Genomic DNA, 16,848 nt, shown 5'->3' with positions numbered 1-16,848 from the left:
GGGAGGACTACCTATCAGAGGTGGGTGACCTTTCAACCCCCAAGTCTCTTCGTATCACAAGTGCTTCCAGTCCTCGTGGCGCACCAATGTGGTCACAGACCCTCTCTGTGAATGAGGGTCAGAGGGAATGGGAAGGCACTGACTGGGAACAGGGCAGTGTAGAGAGATCTGAACTTTCGAAGTATCAGCTAAGCAAGGTGTGCAACAAAACCTTCGAATGAAAGATTCAGAGGTAGGTGAACAAACTTCTGCGAACTGCTTTGAAAGAAACTGGGTGAAGCTCTAAATTGAGGTTGCAGGTAGCTGATGTGGTGCAATGCACAACATCTAAACACCAAAGTCACATGATCTCCTATTAGGGTCAGCTTTTTTTAAAAAAATATGTTTTTATTGTATTTTGTAAATGACATAAAATCATGTACATATAATGAAATTCTATATCTTTCCCCCCCTTTGTAACTGATTGTTACCCTCGAATATAAGCAATAAACAATATATACAATAAGTATATACAATAATACTATTGGAAGAGTTCAACCCTCGTACCTTCGGGACCGCATTACCCCATATGTCCCGGCTCGTCCTCTGCGATCAGCAGAGGCGAATCTACTGGAGATCCCTGGCCCCTTGATGACGCGGCTGGCCTCCACACGGGCCAGGGCCTTCACAGCCCTGGCACCGGCCTGGTGGAACACATTACCACCAGCTATTCGGGCCCTGCGGGACCTTGGAGAGTTCCGCAGGGCCTGTAAAACCGAATTATTCCACCGGGCCTTTGGAGAGTCCAGCCGCCGATAATGCCCCTCCTAGTAGGGTCCCCTAACATCATTGGGACCCCTCCTCATTTTTTGGAAGAGGGTGGTATATGGGTCTCGCGGGCCCTATTGTAGAATGTACCTGTTTTAAGATTTTTATGTTTTTTGTATGACCTGATGTTGTTCACCGCCCTGAGCCCTCCGGGGATAGGGCGGTATAGCAAGTTTAATTAATAATAATAATAATAATAATAATAATAATAATAATAATAATAATAATAATAATAATAATAATAATAATAATAATAATAATAATAATAATACTATTCGATAATAAAAAAAATATATGAATAACATATTAAACATCGACACACAGAAGAAAGCCATATCTTTTTTTGAGAAGATTGATTACGCCTTGAGGAAAAATGAGAACTATCTAATTTATAATAAGCTGTATAAATTACATCCGTGGCTACTTGTTACTTTGGAAATATCTATTTTAAACATGTTAATGTGTTCGATGTCAATAAACGCGCACGCACGCACGCACGCACGCACGCACGCCAATGAGTGTATGGGTGAGACAATATTTGTGCCATATGATTCAATTCAATGATTAGGGTCAGCTTTTGAGTTCTGCCCAAATTGTCACCAGGCTGGATGATATGCTTTAAAAAAACTAAAGGCGGGGCGGGGGGGTTGGGGGGGGGTTTGGAGGAATCACAAGATGACTCAGGGCTCAAGACCTTGTTTTGCAATCCTCTTAAGAGAGCTTGCCTGACCCAGCTTTTAGTTCTGTGTCAATCGTGAGCATCTCGAAAAGCTCCTTGGTTCGGAGGAGTATGAAAAAAGGCCACCGCTCATGGTCCAGATTTTTCCCCAGCACCTTCCTACCTCGACCTGGAACACCTGGAAGGTTTCTGCATCTGAGCATCTTTCCTCAACAACACTAGCAGATGCCAGCAAAAAACTTCTACTCAGCTGTTCGCCAAGATGGAAACATGCCCAGGGAAAGAACCAGAAGACCCTAGAACGCTTTCCCAAGATATCATACTCAAGTTCACCTTTCCTTGCAACAGTCTGGGCAATGTGCCAAAAAGCCCCAGCCGTCGCTTCGAAGCATTCCACAACGCACGTTTCTTTTTTACCTGGTTTTTAAAAACTGCCGGAAATCCTCTAGCTTCCATTTGTCGTAGGCCTCGAATCTTTTAAAATGTTCCTCTGCGTGGAATTTTTCTGAAGAGCAGTTATAAGCAAAGACCAATCCGCACCGGGCTCCGATCGCTCCTCTCCGGACCTAGGAAGGGAGCAAAGCTATAACCAGGCACAAGCAGGAAGAGCAAAATTGAGAATCTGGTGTTTGCAAACGGCAAAGTAAAAAAAGTAAGAAGAGCCATTGGGGGAAGGAGAGCGATCATTGGACTTACCCATGAAGGGTAATTTTCCTTTGAGCGGAAAAGGACATCTGGGTAGTTCACCAGCAACCAATTAGGGAGGCAGGAATCTTAATTAAGACTTCACTGAACTGCTGGGAACCTCCCACTTCTCCTCCAGTGCACTTCCTGCCTCAAGGGAGAGCAGTTGAGCCAATCGCCTGTCCTGCTTCTGTTTAATTTTACAACCTAGTTCTAATTTCCAATTCTAAATCTAACCTCTGCTGCCTGAGTTGGGAAAGGAGCGCCCCTGCCCCTTGTCGCATGGAGCGTTTTAAACGGCTGCCAGTGCCCTTGCACTGACTAGCAGAGTTCCTCCTTGCCTCCTTCGACATTCGTCTCAGAGTGCAGGATGCCTAAGATTAAGGATCGTTTTTCTGTTTTCTGAGGAGGAGAGTGGAACTCCCGAGCTCTCGCAGCCTACCAGGGCACAGTGAGAAGAACCCAACAGCCTGCTCCTTCGAAGCATACTCTAAATTGGGGGAAGGAGAGCAGAAAAGACTCCACTTCCCCAACCCCGCCCCCTACCAATGCCTGGCTCCCAAATCCTACTCAGGGATTGAAAATGTTTTTCTTTGAGTGGGGTGCTGTGTGGTTTCCGGGCTGTACGGCCGTGTTCTAGTAGCATTCTCTCCTGACGTTTCGCCTCTAAAGATGCCAGCCACAGATGAAGGCGAAACGTCAGGAGAGATTGCTGCTAGAACATGGCCATACAGCCCGGAAACCACACAGCACCCCAGTGATTCCGGCTGTGAAAGCCTTCGACAATACGTTTTTCTTTCAGTTTTTCACACTGACGGTCTGTAGCTGGAGCAATGGACCCTGAAATCAACAACAATTGAATTCACCAGACTACAGAAAGCACAAACAGCAGCTAGCTGCCTTTTCAAACGGAGGTTACATGGGGAGAACAAGGAAGCATCGGGTGAGCAAAACGGCAGATTGGTTCAGCTCAGTTAGGGACAGTTTGCAGCAGGGTAATCTGGTGAGGACAGAACACCACAGGAAAATCCCACTGTGAAGAAGAGAGCCGCAGGGCAAGCACTGCATGAATTAAAAAAACCCTTGGTTTCTGTATAATCAGATTCCCTACTCCTGCACAGCCAAACCATATCATTCAAGGAATGCCTTGAAATCACGACTGTCGCAAGGAAGCAAACCGCACTTTTCAAACAGCTGTTTGATGAGCACATAGTCCCTACCTTGATTCTAATTTGGGTGACCTGGAAAGCCGATTCAGTCCCTGTGGAAAGGATCACGCTGGCCCGAGTCTTCCCAGTCTCCGTAAGGAAGCCTGCAAACAGAACACAAGGCTATTAAACTTCGATGGGATTATCCCGGGTGAGCATTTTCAATGTGACAAATTTGGAGCTGGACCAACCCAGGGGGTGTTGCCCGGGACTGGTTCCGTGGCGTGCAGATTTGGCACAGCGATGATGACTTGCCTCTAGAAGTCAAGCGGGCGCTTACCATCCCCCGTCCAAGGCTCCACCAGGAGATTTTCAGGTCCTGATTTGTCTTCCTTTCCTTTCACATCGCAGGCTTGCAAAGTCAGCCGCAGGGGCGTTCCTGGAGGACAAAACGGGCTTCTCAAGAGCAAGCAGAAGCTATCCAGCAACGCTACAGATTCTCCAGCCCAAAAGGATCATGAAGACATTTTGTACCGTAGCTGTTCTACCTCTTCCTTCCTACTGGGTGGTTTACAGTCTCAGGTTAAAACCTCAAGTTAAAACAACCTCAGTTAAAACAGCACAGATGACAATAAAATGCTTTAAAACTCAGTCTGTAAAAGACTGTCTGAATCAACAAGTAACTATCATAGCCATCAGACAATAATGCCCAGGTCTCTCCCACTGCCTCCAGATCATTGGATCCCAGCAAAGGGTCCTCTAATAAGGGAAGGAAAGGAAAGAAGAAGATTGTTTTAAGAAAAACCAGAGAAGAAGAGAAGGGGAGGGAAGAAGGAGGAATGGAAGGATGACAAGGGCAGAAGGAGGAGAAGGAGGAGGAGGAGGGAGGAATTGGATTTATATCCCACCTTTCTCTCCTGTAAGGAGACTCAAGGTGACTTACAAAGTGGGAGGGAAAAGAAGAGTGAGAGAGGGGCCAGGGCTTTGTTTTTTGTATGTTTGTATGTTTGTATGTATGTATGTATGTATGTATGTATGTATGTATGTATGTATGTATGTATGTATGTATGTATGTATGTATGTATGTATGTATGTATGTATGTATGTATGTATGTATGTATGTATTCATTATATCCTGCCAATCTCTCACAGGACTCAGGGGGCCCACAATAAAAGCTGGAGACTTAACCATATGTGTAGTGGGACAGCTGTCTCACGGGCCCTGTGCAACTGCATTAAATCCCTCAGGGCTCTGGTCTCTCCAGACTGTGCGTTCCACCAGGCGGGGGCCAGGGCTGAAAAGGCCCTGGCCCTGGTTGGCACAAACCAGATTTCTCTTGGGCCAGAGATCCCCAACAGATTTCCACTTGTTGAGCAAGCGTTTAATTTCTGATCATGGTTTTTATTCCTGGTTCCTGGTTATTTATTTGTTTACATTATCTCTTTTGTTGTTTTTCAGGTTACAGCTATAAGTTATACCTTACACCTGGAGGCTAGGCTAATAAATGTGGGGTATGTATGTTGCAACTAAGATCTAGTTTCTTGGTGAAAGAAAGAATGTAAAAAAATAGGCTTACAAGTTTCTTTCAGTATAGGGCTAGAAAAATTACTGGTTCCAAACTCGATCTGCAAACTGGATTGAGTGACTTTTTAAAAGAGCCAAACCAAGATTGAGAACAAGAGATGAGCCAAGAGCCCCGTATAAGGAAGTCCAATTGCATAACTGAAAATACACAGCTCAACATTACTGAGAACTACTATGTTGATACTGTTTCTCAGAGTCCAATATTAGGAAATGGCCCAATATTTGTTTCACAATAAGTAACAGACATACCCAGGAGGACCCTATGTGGTTGTTTTAGTGTGCAGAAATAAATCTGCATGTGATTCACATTTGGATCACTGGTGACTACGGCTACTATCATTTCCCATTCTGCAAAACATTTCTAAGAAGTATTTCAGTCCCATATAAATCTTTCCAATCACTAACTGGTTATTTCAAGAAGAGAAGAAGAGGAGTTTGGATTTCTATCCCCCCTTTCTCTCCTGCAGGAGACTCAAAGGGGCTTACAATCTCCTTGCCCTTCCCCCCTCACAACAAACACCCTGTGAGGTAGGTGGGGCTGAGAGAGCTCTGAGAAGCTGTGACTAGCCCAAGGTCACCCAGCTGGCGTTTGTGGGAGTGCACAGGCTAATCTGAATTCCCCAGATAAGCCTCCACAGCTCAGATGGCAGAGCTGGGAATCAAACCTGGTTCCTCCAGATTAGATACACGAGCTCTTAACCTCCTACGCCACTGCTGCTCCCTGCTGCTTCAACATCCTGCTTACCCCTTCAATATACCTCATCTTAAATATTTGATTTTTCTTTTTAAAGATTCGTATTTAGCACCCATACCGAGCACCAAGCTGCAAACCTCTGAACAAAAAAAAAATCTAGAGTTTCATTGAGTCCTGTATCTGCTCAAAACTGTGAATGAGTGGAATGATGACACCTTCTGCCAAGGTTTCTTGCTGCCAACCAAGCTCCATAAAGGAAGCGGGTATGCTGCGTCCCTCTGCACAACTACAACAGTATGGAGCAGTGGTTAGCATGTTGAGCTGGCTACCTTAAAACAACTTCCATTGGGATCAAAATCAAGTTGTGAGCAGAGCTTTGACTGCGGTATTGCAGCTTATTACTCCGTGGCACAGTGCCCCTCGGAAGAAGAAACAGCATCTCCAGAAACTATTCTGGTGACTCACCTGCTATCACAAGGGCAAACTGCTCCTCAACTCAAGTGAGCTGCTAGTAGCATAATTCTGAAAGGCCATGCAAGCCTACGACATTTTTGCTCAACCATCTTGCTTAACACACCACCGATGAACCGTACATGGTGCTCAGCTATGCAAAGGATATCAAGCACATTATGCATGCGCACGTGCTCACATGCTTGCTTTCAGAACCATCAGGGCACACCAGGCCCACACCTACCGTATTTATACAGCAAGTTTTGACGGACGGTGGCCATGGAAGTTATGAGGGAAGCCGCTCTGTACGGTGTTTCCAGGTGGTCCGAAATCATGCAAAGCGAGCTCAGCACTTTGGCGATGCTCCCTCTGGCGAGAGCGAACGCCAACAACGTGAGTTCTATCTCGGGAGAAGCACAACAGCTAGGAAAGGTCAGAGAGAAGGAGAGATCTGTCAATTCACACACGATTTCCTTCGTAACGTTGCCATTTTCATGTTATTTGTATTCTTAGGCCCGCTTCCAGACTTTCCAAATCTGCATATATTTTGAGATATTTCAAATACCGGGAAACAGGCTACATATTTTGCATGCAAATAGGCCAAGGACAAAGGATATCAGGTTGCATTAGAGAAGGCTGTTTCTTAAGATTTTACGCACTGGCTGCCAGCCAATCAGTAATGAGCCAAGGAAATCTGTTATCTGGTTCAGCCTGGGGAAGCCCCTTCGGCACATGCACTTCCAGAATAATGCACTTCCAATTCACTTTCACAATTGTGAATTGCTCCCTGGACTGAAAAACCCCACCTGCAATACTGTAATATCAACCACCCCTTTGCATAGCAAGTTCCATCCAAATACTTACTGATTGGTTCCCCACCTGGGGACATGACAAGTTATACCCCATTAAAACATTCCCTTCTCACTGGACACAGTGTGTAACAGACTTCCCTCTCTGATACACCTCTGAAGATGCCAGCCACAGATGCAGGCGAAACGTCAGGAACAAGATCCGCCAGACCACGGCCACACAGCCTGGAAACCCACCCCAACCACTTTCACGATTGTTCAAAAGTGGATTTTGCGATTCCGCACAGTAAAATCCAGCTGCAAAGTGCACTGAAAGTGGATTGAAAGTGCATTATTCTGCATGTGCCAAAGGGGCCTGCTGTTTCAGATGTTCATATGCATTGACAGGCAGAGGCTAAAAGAACTACATGGGGGGGGGGGGGGGGACACCAAAGACGGCAACTTCCATGTCCAGCAGCATCTTAAAGATTGGCAACATTTCCAAGCCTCAATCTGGATCAGTCGTGCAGAAGCTCCAGGAACTTGTCTTCCCCCCACCCTCAGTGCTTTTTCAAGTGCCAAACCTATCAGGTCAGAAGCAGAAATGCCTCTCAGGAGCAAAGCGATTGGTTGTGTCAGCAAACCAAGAAAGCACACAACAACAGATGTCTCTTCCAGAAGAAGGGCTTTTTTATTTTGCGGTTCTCTCTGACAAAGCGCTTCGCCAGCCACGGAGTGTCACAAGTACACACAGCAGACAACACTCTGTCCAACTCTATACAAATATACACCAATCAGGTAACAGGTTCTTATCAGCTTATCAATGCACATGGAGCGGAGTCAGCCTTTTTCAAGGCTGCACAAACATCAAATAGATTTTGCCCATCAAGACTTGATAGCTCCTGACAGAAACTTCAGTTCCTGAAAATGCAAAGGGTGAGGGATTTAAATGGTCATGGAGCCACTGCACAGCGTGCCCGATCTAGATCAGGATCTCACAGCACTTAAAAAAAACCAAAACTACAACCACTTCTAAAATGGTGTCAGCTGTCACGGGATGGAACTGTGGCTTCCATTATGTTTAGACTGGTTCTGAAACTATGAAACAGGGACAAAAATCCTTCTGTGTCCTCTTTCCACACAACTAATTATACTATAAATATTCATCATGGCCCCCTTTGCTGTTGGATGAAACTCAAAAGCGTCAGGTTTTGTTAAACCTCTTTCAGTGCCCATCCTCTCCTTGCTTGCTGGTTTTCGTTATGACCGTACCTGGTAATTCTCAGGAGAAAACTGTCTACTTCTTCCAAAACGTTAGGAGACAAAAACCTCGAGACGTCAGTGGAACCCGGCGACAGAGACAACGGCGGCATATGCTGCAGGGCTTTCCTAGAGAAAGGGGGAAGATCATCCCATCAGAAAGGAAGATTCAGTTGTGCAACAGAACTACTGCGACAGCGTAAACAACACTGTGCCTGAAACAAGGTGATAATGAAAAGAACTAAAAACCACTGTCTTGCAGGATGCTGGCCTTCCAGATGTGCATGGACTACAATTCCCATCAGCCCCTCCTGCTCCAAAAGGTAGGGGCTGGTGGGAACTGTAGTCCACGAACATCAGGAGGGTGAGAGTTGGACACTCCATGCTAGAGTATAAACACGCTGTAGGACAGCTCCAGAAAAATTAACAATTCTGAAGATTATACTATGAATGGGGGGGAGAGAGACAGGAACTGCTGCCTAAGGGAGGATTTTTCTTCCACAGTGTGGTTCCTGCCTTCCACCATGAGCCATGCCCACCTGGAGGAACCCCCCACGACCTCTGAAAAAGGAGAAGAGATGTTTGCAGCAAACTTGTTCTTCCTCCTCTCCATGATCTTTGCTCCCTTGGCTTGCAGAACAGGGCCAGCCACTTCCTCCTCAGGCTGCTTTTGGGTCCTCTTTAAATAGGGAAAGGGCAACTATGCTGTCCCAGGCCTCCCACAAGACCCCTGAGGCTCTGAAGACATCTGAGAAATGTCTGGCCTCTCCGTGGGTATCCTCCCGCCCCTCAGCCACTTGCTGCCAAATCAGAAGCCTTTACTTCTCCCCCTCCCTGAACTATCTGCAACTCAGGAAGTTCACAGATAAGCAGGGATCTGAGCCAGACCACTTTACCCACTATCCCAAACTGCTGCTCAAGCTAAGCAGGTATCCAAGGTAAACTGCCTGGCTGCTCACAAGCACAGAATTCTTGACATAAGAATGAAGCGCCACAGCAGAAGGATACAGCACAGGGGAACAGGACTCACTGGGTATTTTGCAAGATGGTCTGGACAATGGCTGGATTTGTTTCCATGGACGCTGTCACCAAGGAGGTCAAGAGCGACCAGTACCAGATGGCTGAAGCGTCACAGACCGAGACTCCGCCCTTTTTCACTCTCTGGTAGCCGATAGCTCTGAGCCCATGAATTCTGGTATCGCATCCATCGCTAAGGCAACGCTTGATGTTTATCTGCACATCTGTCAAAGAGCATCAAACAGCAGTAATTTCTTCCGACCTCGCTTCACCTCCTGAGCAGCTCCGGTCATTGCAAAGTGGCCGGAATGAAGTCAGAACCATCCCGACATCCAGTCAGAACCTGCCCAATAGGACAGATCTGGCCCTCGCTTTCTCAGCCTCAACAGCACCCCAGTTCCAACATTTCAGGCAGAGTTCTTGTTCTGCCTTGTGGAAATTGGGCCACCACTGCACATTTGTTTCAAAAGAAAGGCAATCCACCTCTGAAAGGTGCCCAGCTCCCTTGTACCATTCATTCACACTGTTAAAACATTATCTTCTCACTAGAGGCATAAAATTCTTGCCGTAGGGGAAGGGGGGGGGGGCTGCCCAACTTCCTCCACTTCCAAGTGGGTTTTTCACTTATCCTCCTTCAACAATTAGGTATTTTATGTTGTTAAAGGAATGAGTTCAAGTGTGACCAGGAATTAAGTATCGTGTATAATTCAATCTTCCTCAAATGCTTGTTTTTTTCCCTTAAAAACTCAATGCAAGACTCCCCTCCCCCCAAACAACGGCTCCATAATTTCTAGAATTTGAATTTATTTAGAAAATGTCTACGCGGCTTCTCCAGAAAAGTTGCTAAAGGTAAATTTTAATATCTCTGTTCCTTTTTTGACATCAAGACACAGCTGATTTACGGCAACCCCACAAGGTTTTCGAAGCAAGAGACATTTAAAAGTGGTTCTGATTTCTATGTTTTACAAATGGAACGCGTTGCCTGGGACACAACTGCACTTCATCTGAGCGCCAGGTCCTGTATTCTCCACTCTGACACATTTTTACTTGAAGAAACCAGAAACACCAATTGCAGTGTTATTGACTCACACATCTGACAAATGTTAGCGTTTTCCAACAATGTCACGTATCCGGTGACATTGCTTGGAATGTGAACATCGCGGACCTCCTGCAGATTGCTGGCAGTCCTTCCAACTGCTACTGTGACTTGCTGCGGCATGTAACTCTGGTCGTTCGCGGCGACTGCAATGGAGAGGTGCCTCAGAATGACATCCGGCTTCATCTTTAAACTGCAAGGCAAGAGGGAAAAATGCCACTATGAGGCAAAATGGCGGAAGGGGTATTGGACTTACTGTGAACTTGTCTTCTCATCCAATGGAGAGTAACCCTGAAAGAGTGCAGGCTTCTGTTCACTGCCGGGGCAGGGCCATGTAAATTTCAGAGAGCTTGCCCCTTTTGTCGACGCCCTTTGACTGCTTCTCTCTGGGATCTGAGCATTTCTTTCTTTCTGAGCCAAGCATTTCTTTCAATGCTAGATGAACCCCATTTTCCTGTTTCTTCCTTCAGTACCCAACTTGGCCTTTGTGCTTCATTCATGGCAGCAACCAAGTCAGCGAGGGATGCTGTTTTCTGCATCTCACGTAGGTCTGCTTCCATTATTGGAGGAAGAGGAGCAGCTTGAGCAGATGCAACCTCCCCTGCTTGGCTTAATAAATACTAAGGTTGTCTTACTGTGACCTGATAGTGATGGACTTTTATCTGCCAATTTTATTGTTTCTTTATGTTTTATTTCCATTTAATATTTACGCTCTTATCCCATCCCCCTTATGTTCCCATAACTTTTTGTGTTCCCAATTTCCTTTTGCCAGTAGATTCTTTTTTAACACTCACTCACTCACTCACTCACTCACTCACTCACTCACTCACTCACTCACTCACTCACTCACTCACTCACTCACTCACTCACAGAGAGAGAGAGAGAGAGAGAGAGAGAGAGAGAGAGATTGAGATTTAATATATTTTATCCCTTTATTTACCCTATGCTGGTTTAGGCTGGTCTGTGACCATAATAAAGACTGACTGGCTGAACCTTTCCTGCTTTATACCAAGGAAAAGAAAAATACAAGCACCACGGCTAAAACCTTCATTTTAAAAAAAGAAGCACCAATGAGAAAGCTCCAGCCTGGGCAAAACTGGCAAGACGGACGCCTGGATGTGGTTGGAGCTCCAGGTGTGTGCTTCTGTCACAGGAAGGGACAGATTAACTCAGGCCCTTTCCGCATGGGTCAATAAACACGGTTTATCAATGGGATATAACCAGTGGTGGGATTCAGCCGGTTCGCACCACTTCGGCAGAACCAGTTGTTAAAATGATGCTTGTACACAACCAGTTGTTAAACTATTTGAATCCCACCACTGGATATAACCTGTTGTGGGCAGGAACTTCACACGGTTCCCACCCCTGCATCGGGTCTGCTTCTGTTTTTCTGTCCCAGCCAGGTGTAAATGACAATCATATTATCAGCGATTCTTTTTTAAAATGCCAGGTTGGAGCCAGCGCTGAGCAAACGGCCCCACGTGGGAGGTGCTTTTTTCGGCCACACCTTATTTGTTTTGCCCTCCCCACCTCTCTCCTGTGTGGCCACGCAAGAGAGCACAGACGTCCAGTGATGTCTGTGTAGCTATGGGGTTATCTGTGGCTGGCTGCATTGCTACACAATAACAGCCAATGCACCTCCATGCGAATGGCCCCAGGGCTGAACCAGGTCATGTATTCCAGTTTGCATGCATGTTTCATGGCCCGTGCAGAAAGGAGCTCAGATTGACATGGCTGTGATTTCAGAGGAAGTAAGAAGAATACTCCACTCAGTGAAACCCCCTCCATTAAATTACTTGGGGGGGGGGGGGATCAGAGATATTCTTCTGCAGGCGTCATCACTGCTGCATCTCCTAGCCAATCCTACAGCTCAGCAGTTTTACTGATTTTTGCTGCTGCAGCTGAATTCTGATCCAACGTCTGGCAAGCAGAGAAGAGCTGGCACAAAATGCCGCCCACCCCTATGTGGTACATCTGCCAACAACAAACAAGTTTTTTTTTAAAAGGCAAAAGTAGTGAATGAAAAAATATGCTGCCCTTGTGAATGTAAGCATCTAGAAGGGATTAATACATTTTCAGCACCATGCATCTCTCACAAAATCTTGGAGGGCAAAAGATCAGATTTACAACATTTCGGTTCAGCGGTTTTACCCACAAAAGATTCCCATAGTAGGTGAGAAGACTTAATGTTTTCTAACCAGGCATAAATGCCATATCATAACCAAACCATTCCAAAAAGGTCAAGCCCCAACAGTTAATGCAGATCAGCCCCCCACAACAGACTGGGCTTAGCCTGATGAATAAAAAGCAAGTAGGGACAGGATCAGATAAGTCTCCATAGGAAGGAAATTTCATAGCCTCAAACACACCACTAAAATGCCTCCATCTGATATAACCACCTGAGGAGTCTCTGAGTGGGGGAGGGGGGGGGAGAGACCAAGGCCTCCATACATCATTCAAACTTACAGGCAGGTTTCTTTGGGAATATGAAGCCTCTGAGGTCTATTGCATCCCATTAAAAACAATCCAATGAAAGTTTTTTTGCCCTTCTCATTTCCCTGTCCCATCTCTATTAGCCAGATCCTACTCAGGTTGAATGTGGTGTGTGTGTATGTCTGTGTGTGCGTGAGTGCGTGCATGAGAGAGAGAGAGAGGTCAATTCACAGCTGATTTATGGCGACCCCATTGGGTTTTCAAGACAAGAGAAGTTCAAAGGTGGTTTGCCATTGCCTGCCTCCACATGGGCCTGAGAGAGTTCTGACAGAACCATGACTAACCCCAGGTTACCCAGCAGGCTTTAGGTGAAGAAGTGGTGAATTGAACCCGGTTCTCCAGATTAGAGTCCACTGCTCTTAACCACTACACCACACTGGCTCTCATCGTTTACACTGGCTTCATTTCAACCCTAGAGAGTAGAAGTGGCGTAGTGGTTAAGAGCAGGTGCACTCTAATCTGGAGCATCAGGTTTGATTCCCAGCTCTGCCACTTGAGCTCTGGAGGCTTATCTGGGGAACTAGATTAGCTTGTGCACTCCAACACACGTCAACTGGGTGACCTTGGGCTCGTCACAGCTCTTTGGAGCTCTCTCAGCCACACCCACCCTGCAGGGTGTTTGTTGTGGGGGGAGGGAAAGGAGATTGTTATCCCCTTTGAGTCTCCTTACAGGAGAGAAAGGGGGGATGGATATAAATCCAAACTCTTCTTCTTCTACGTTCAGTACACAGACCTCAAGTGAACACAAGCTGCCTTCCACCTCCCATCACAGCACTGCTAGAAAAGAACAATTTCATTCAGGAAATCCTAGATCACAAGATTCCAGCAAAGAGTCTCTTGCTTACCGTATCCAGTGCGAACGAGCGCTCCCGTCGGATTGCCAGAAGGAGGAGGTTTCCCCATTGGTCATTTTGTCAATATCAGCTGAGTTGGAAGAGGTTTCTATGTGAGTGTAGCACTTTGAGACAGATTTAAGCTTGTCTAACTCCTGGTTTCCATTTAAGTCATTGGGGCATTCTGTAAAAGGAAAAGAAAGGGACAACAACAGGATGGTCATGGGTGCTCCTAGCAGTTTTAAATTTCTTCTTGCTCTGTGTCTTACCCCACAGGTAAAAAGGGGTTTTCTATGATCAAGCTCCTAAATCAACTTGGCTTTGGGGCTACTGGGGAAGACAGCAGAGTGAATGCATGGAAATTAGACATTTATTTTATTTTTTACATTTATACCCCGCCAATCTCCCAAAGGACTCGAGGTGGCTTTACATTTCAATATAAATTAAAAAAAATTACAGAATTATAAAATTACAGGATATAAATACAGGAGCAGCAGTGGTGTAGTGGTTAAGAGCAGGTGTACTCTAATCTAAAGGAACCGGGTTTGATTCCCCACTCTGCCGCCTGAGCTGTGGAGGCTTATCTGGGGAACTAGATTAGCCTGTGCACTCCAACATACGCCAGCTGGGTGACCTTGGGCGAGTCACAGCTCTTTCAAGCTCTCTCAGCCCCACCCACCTCACAGGGTGTCTGTTGTGGGGGGGGGAAGGGAAAGGAGTTTGTAAGCCCCTCTGAGTCTCTTATAGGAAAGAAAGGGGGGATATAAATCCTCCTCCTCCTCCTAATAATAATTTCAAGATGGCATAAAAATCCAAACAATATAATATAAGAGAGCAGGCAAGTGTGTCATACCCCAGGCGAGGATCGAGACACTCAGGTGGTGGAGTTTCTCAAACTGACAATAAAAACCTCTTTCTCAGGAGACCAACAAGTTTCAATACCTTTCTCTTTCAAGAAGAGCCGGTCTAAGGAATCCTTCAGGACAGAAGAGCGCATACTGCAAATATTGTTGAAGTAGTCCAAGATCGGATACGGGATGACTGAGTTGGCAATACGGTTCCGGTGAAGGAATCTCAGAATCATGGAAGCATGAAGACGACAGCGCTCCTTTGATTCAGAAAATATGTCTATAAAACCTTGAGACACACAGAAAGACACAGAAAGACACTCTTAGGCTGGTGTGTTCAACTGTTGGCAGAAAAAACCCATCCCTATAATCCAGTGAATAAAGCAACAGGTATTTACCACCTTTTCTGACAACTGACTGGAATTAAGTCAGCTAACAAATTCAAAATGGAAACGATGTCAGTGCTTCCAAAGAGCAAAAACAATACGGTATAATAGCTGATGGATCACATTTACAACTGGAGAGCCCTGGGTTCTGATCCCCATCTAGTCATAAAGCAGACATAATGATCTTGGATCAACTGCTGCGAACCTGAACGTCGCCTACCTAAAAAAATTGTTGCAAAGTTAAAATGAAGCGGCCAAGATAAAACAGAGACCATGTATACTGCCCTGTGCAATAAACCAAGAAGCTAGCACAAATTTTAGGCTTTTTATTACTATACCACATCAGCTCTTGAATAATTGACTTGGTGGTGTAAGCTCGAGGAAAAAAGTTCAAAATGAGCAGAGCTTTTGTGCTACGCGATTCCACAAGTTTCCATTTCTAGAACCCCTGCCTTTTTTTAACAAAAGAAGGACGTTCCTAAGCCTCAGTTCTGGAAAATATGTGTGAGAATAAGCATGCAGTATCTTCCGAAAGGTCCTACAAGTTGGATCTTCTCCAGCCTGCGTGCCTTATCTGTTCCTCCCTGACTGCCTTGAACCATATTTCTTGATGGTTTGCTCACTGTCAAAAATTCCCAAACCCTGCAATGTGTCAAATAAGCAACTGCTAATACAACATGAAGGGGAATGATTATACGAACAGCAAGCCGAACAGGCACTGAATACAGCACGTGCTTTCTTTGACCATAATTCCAAGCCTCTCCCACGGGATGTGAAAACAGTCCTTTAAAATGGGTACCAGGGATCTTCCTGACACACATCTTCCACAGAATTTTAGTAAATACTGAGGTCTTTTATAACCAAAGTTATTTAGTTTGGGCGTACTCAAACAAATCGACCTAAGTACTACAAAAGACGAACACTTTGTGAGTCATCATCATGCAACTCTGAAAAGGTCTGAGCAAATAAAACATCCACCCGTGAAATAAACTTTACAGCAACTGGAAATGCCTCTTGGCTGGAAGATAACGGCACAACTTCCCGAAGACCCAGGAAATAGGATTGTGTAGGTGATTTCCCTGATCAAGGATTTGCCTGCTGCCTGGAACATCAGGGTGAGGTTCCTCACATAGCAAAAATACACCAGCAAATTGTCTAAGGCTGTTGTGAGATTTCCGGGCTGTGGGGCCATGGTCTGGTGGATCTTGTTCCTAATGTTTCGCCTGCATCTGTGGCTGGCATCTTCGGAGGTGTATCACAGAGGGAAGTCTGTTACACACTGTGTCACAGAGGGAAGTCTGTTACGCACTGGACACAGTGTGTAACAGACTTCCCTCTGTGATACTTTTCTGAAGATGCCAGCCATGGATGCAGGCGAAACATTAGGAACAAGATCCACCAGACCACGGCCACACAGCCCGTAAAACCCACCCCACACCAGCAAATTGGTTGCACGGTGGACTGTTTTGCAGTAAGGATCAAAGAGAGGCTTTTGCAATGCAGGCACAAGAGAAATGATTTTGTTCCAATATTTTGTTCCAATATCATTCTCAGTCGGAAGTACTTAAGTAGAACGATAGGCCATAAAATACATCAAATACTGTAAGGGTCTGTTACTCCAGTCAATAATCAAGACTCAGGAAAGATTCAAGAGCTTTACTGAACTGTGTCAGGACCTTGGCTGCAGAAAGCTCTCCAGCTAACATAGTCCTCTTAGGCTTTTCACGTAGCCTTAGGTTTAGGCTTTTCACAGGGACTTCTCGACGGTTTTCCAACTCTGGATGGATGCCACCCAGTCCTGAATATTTCCCAGTTCGGGAATGGTTTACTCTCTTGCCCAAAAAACATTCTTGGTCAGAGAGGACAGTGGAACAATGCAAACACATAGGTATGCCAAAGGAAATATTTTGACACCCCATCACTAACCCGACTGTGCGGCTAATCCAGTACAGAAAAGTCATGTGTGTGTGTGTGAGAGAGAGAGAGAGAGAAATGCCCTAAAGTAGCTTCCAATTTATGGCAACCCTGTGAATTCATGACTGCCAGAGTGTCCTATGAACAGCCTGGCTCAGCTTCATGC

At 45.6% G+C, this 16,848-nt stretch overlaps 1 protein-coding gene across 3 annotated transcripts in view; it reads right to left on the bottom strand.

Annotated features, from left to right (window-relative positions):
• Window positions 1-16,848, bottom strand: part of ZZEF1 (zinc finger ZZ-type and EF-hand domain containing 1) — an 86,342-nt gene that overhangs the window by 59,403 nt on the left and 10,091 nt on the right. For all 3 annotated transcript variants that reach the window (XM_048518730.1, XM_048518732.1, XM_048518731.1), the window contains exons 3-11: window positions 14,477-14,671; window positions 13,547-13,718; window positions 10,202-10,401; window positions 9,126-9,336; window positions 8,108-8,224; window positions 6,292-6,470; window positions 3,659-3,757; window positions 3,391-3,482; window positions 1,904-2,052 (exon numbers count right to left, since the gene is read on the bottom strand). In XM_048518730.1, the coding sequence (XP_048374687.1) occupies window positions 1,904-2,052; window positions 3,391-3,482; window positions 3,659-3,757; window positions 6,292-6,470; window positions 8,108-8,224; window positions 9,126-9,336; window positions 10,202-10,401; window positions 13,547-13,718; window positions 14,477-14,671 (1,414 nt within the window). The remainder of the gene's footprint in view (window positions 1-1,903; window positions 2,053-3,390; window positions 3,483-3,658; window positions 3,758-6,291; window positions 6,471-8,107; window positions 8,225-9,125; window positions 9,337-10,201; window positions 10,402-13,546; window positions 13,719-14,476; window positions 14,672-16,848) is intronic.

This window comes from Sphaerodactylus townsendi, linkage group LG16, assembly GCF_021028975.2.
Source record: "Sphaerodactylus townsendi isolate TG3544 linkage group LG16, MPM_Stown_v2.3, whole genome shotgun sequence".
Lineage (NCBI taxonomy): Eukaryota > Metazoa > Chordata > Lepidosauria > Squamata > Sphaerodactylidae > Sphaerodactylus > Sphaerodactylus townsendi.
Note: the sequence above shows the minus strand (reverse complement) of the source record. Positions and strands in the feature narration are given on the sequence as shown.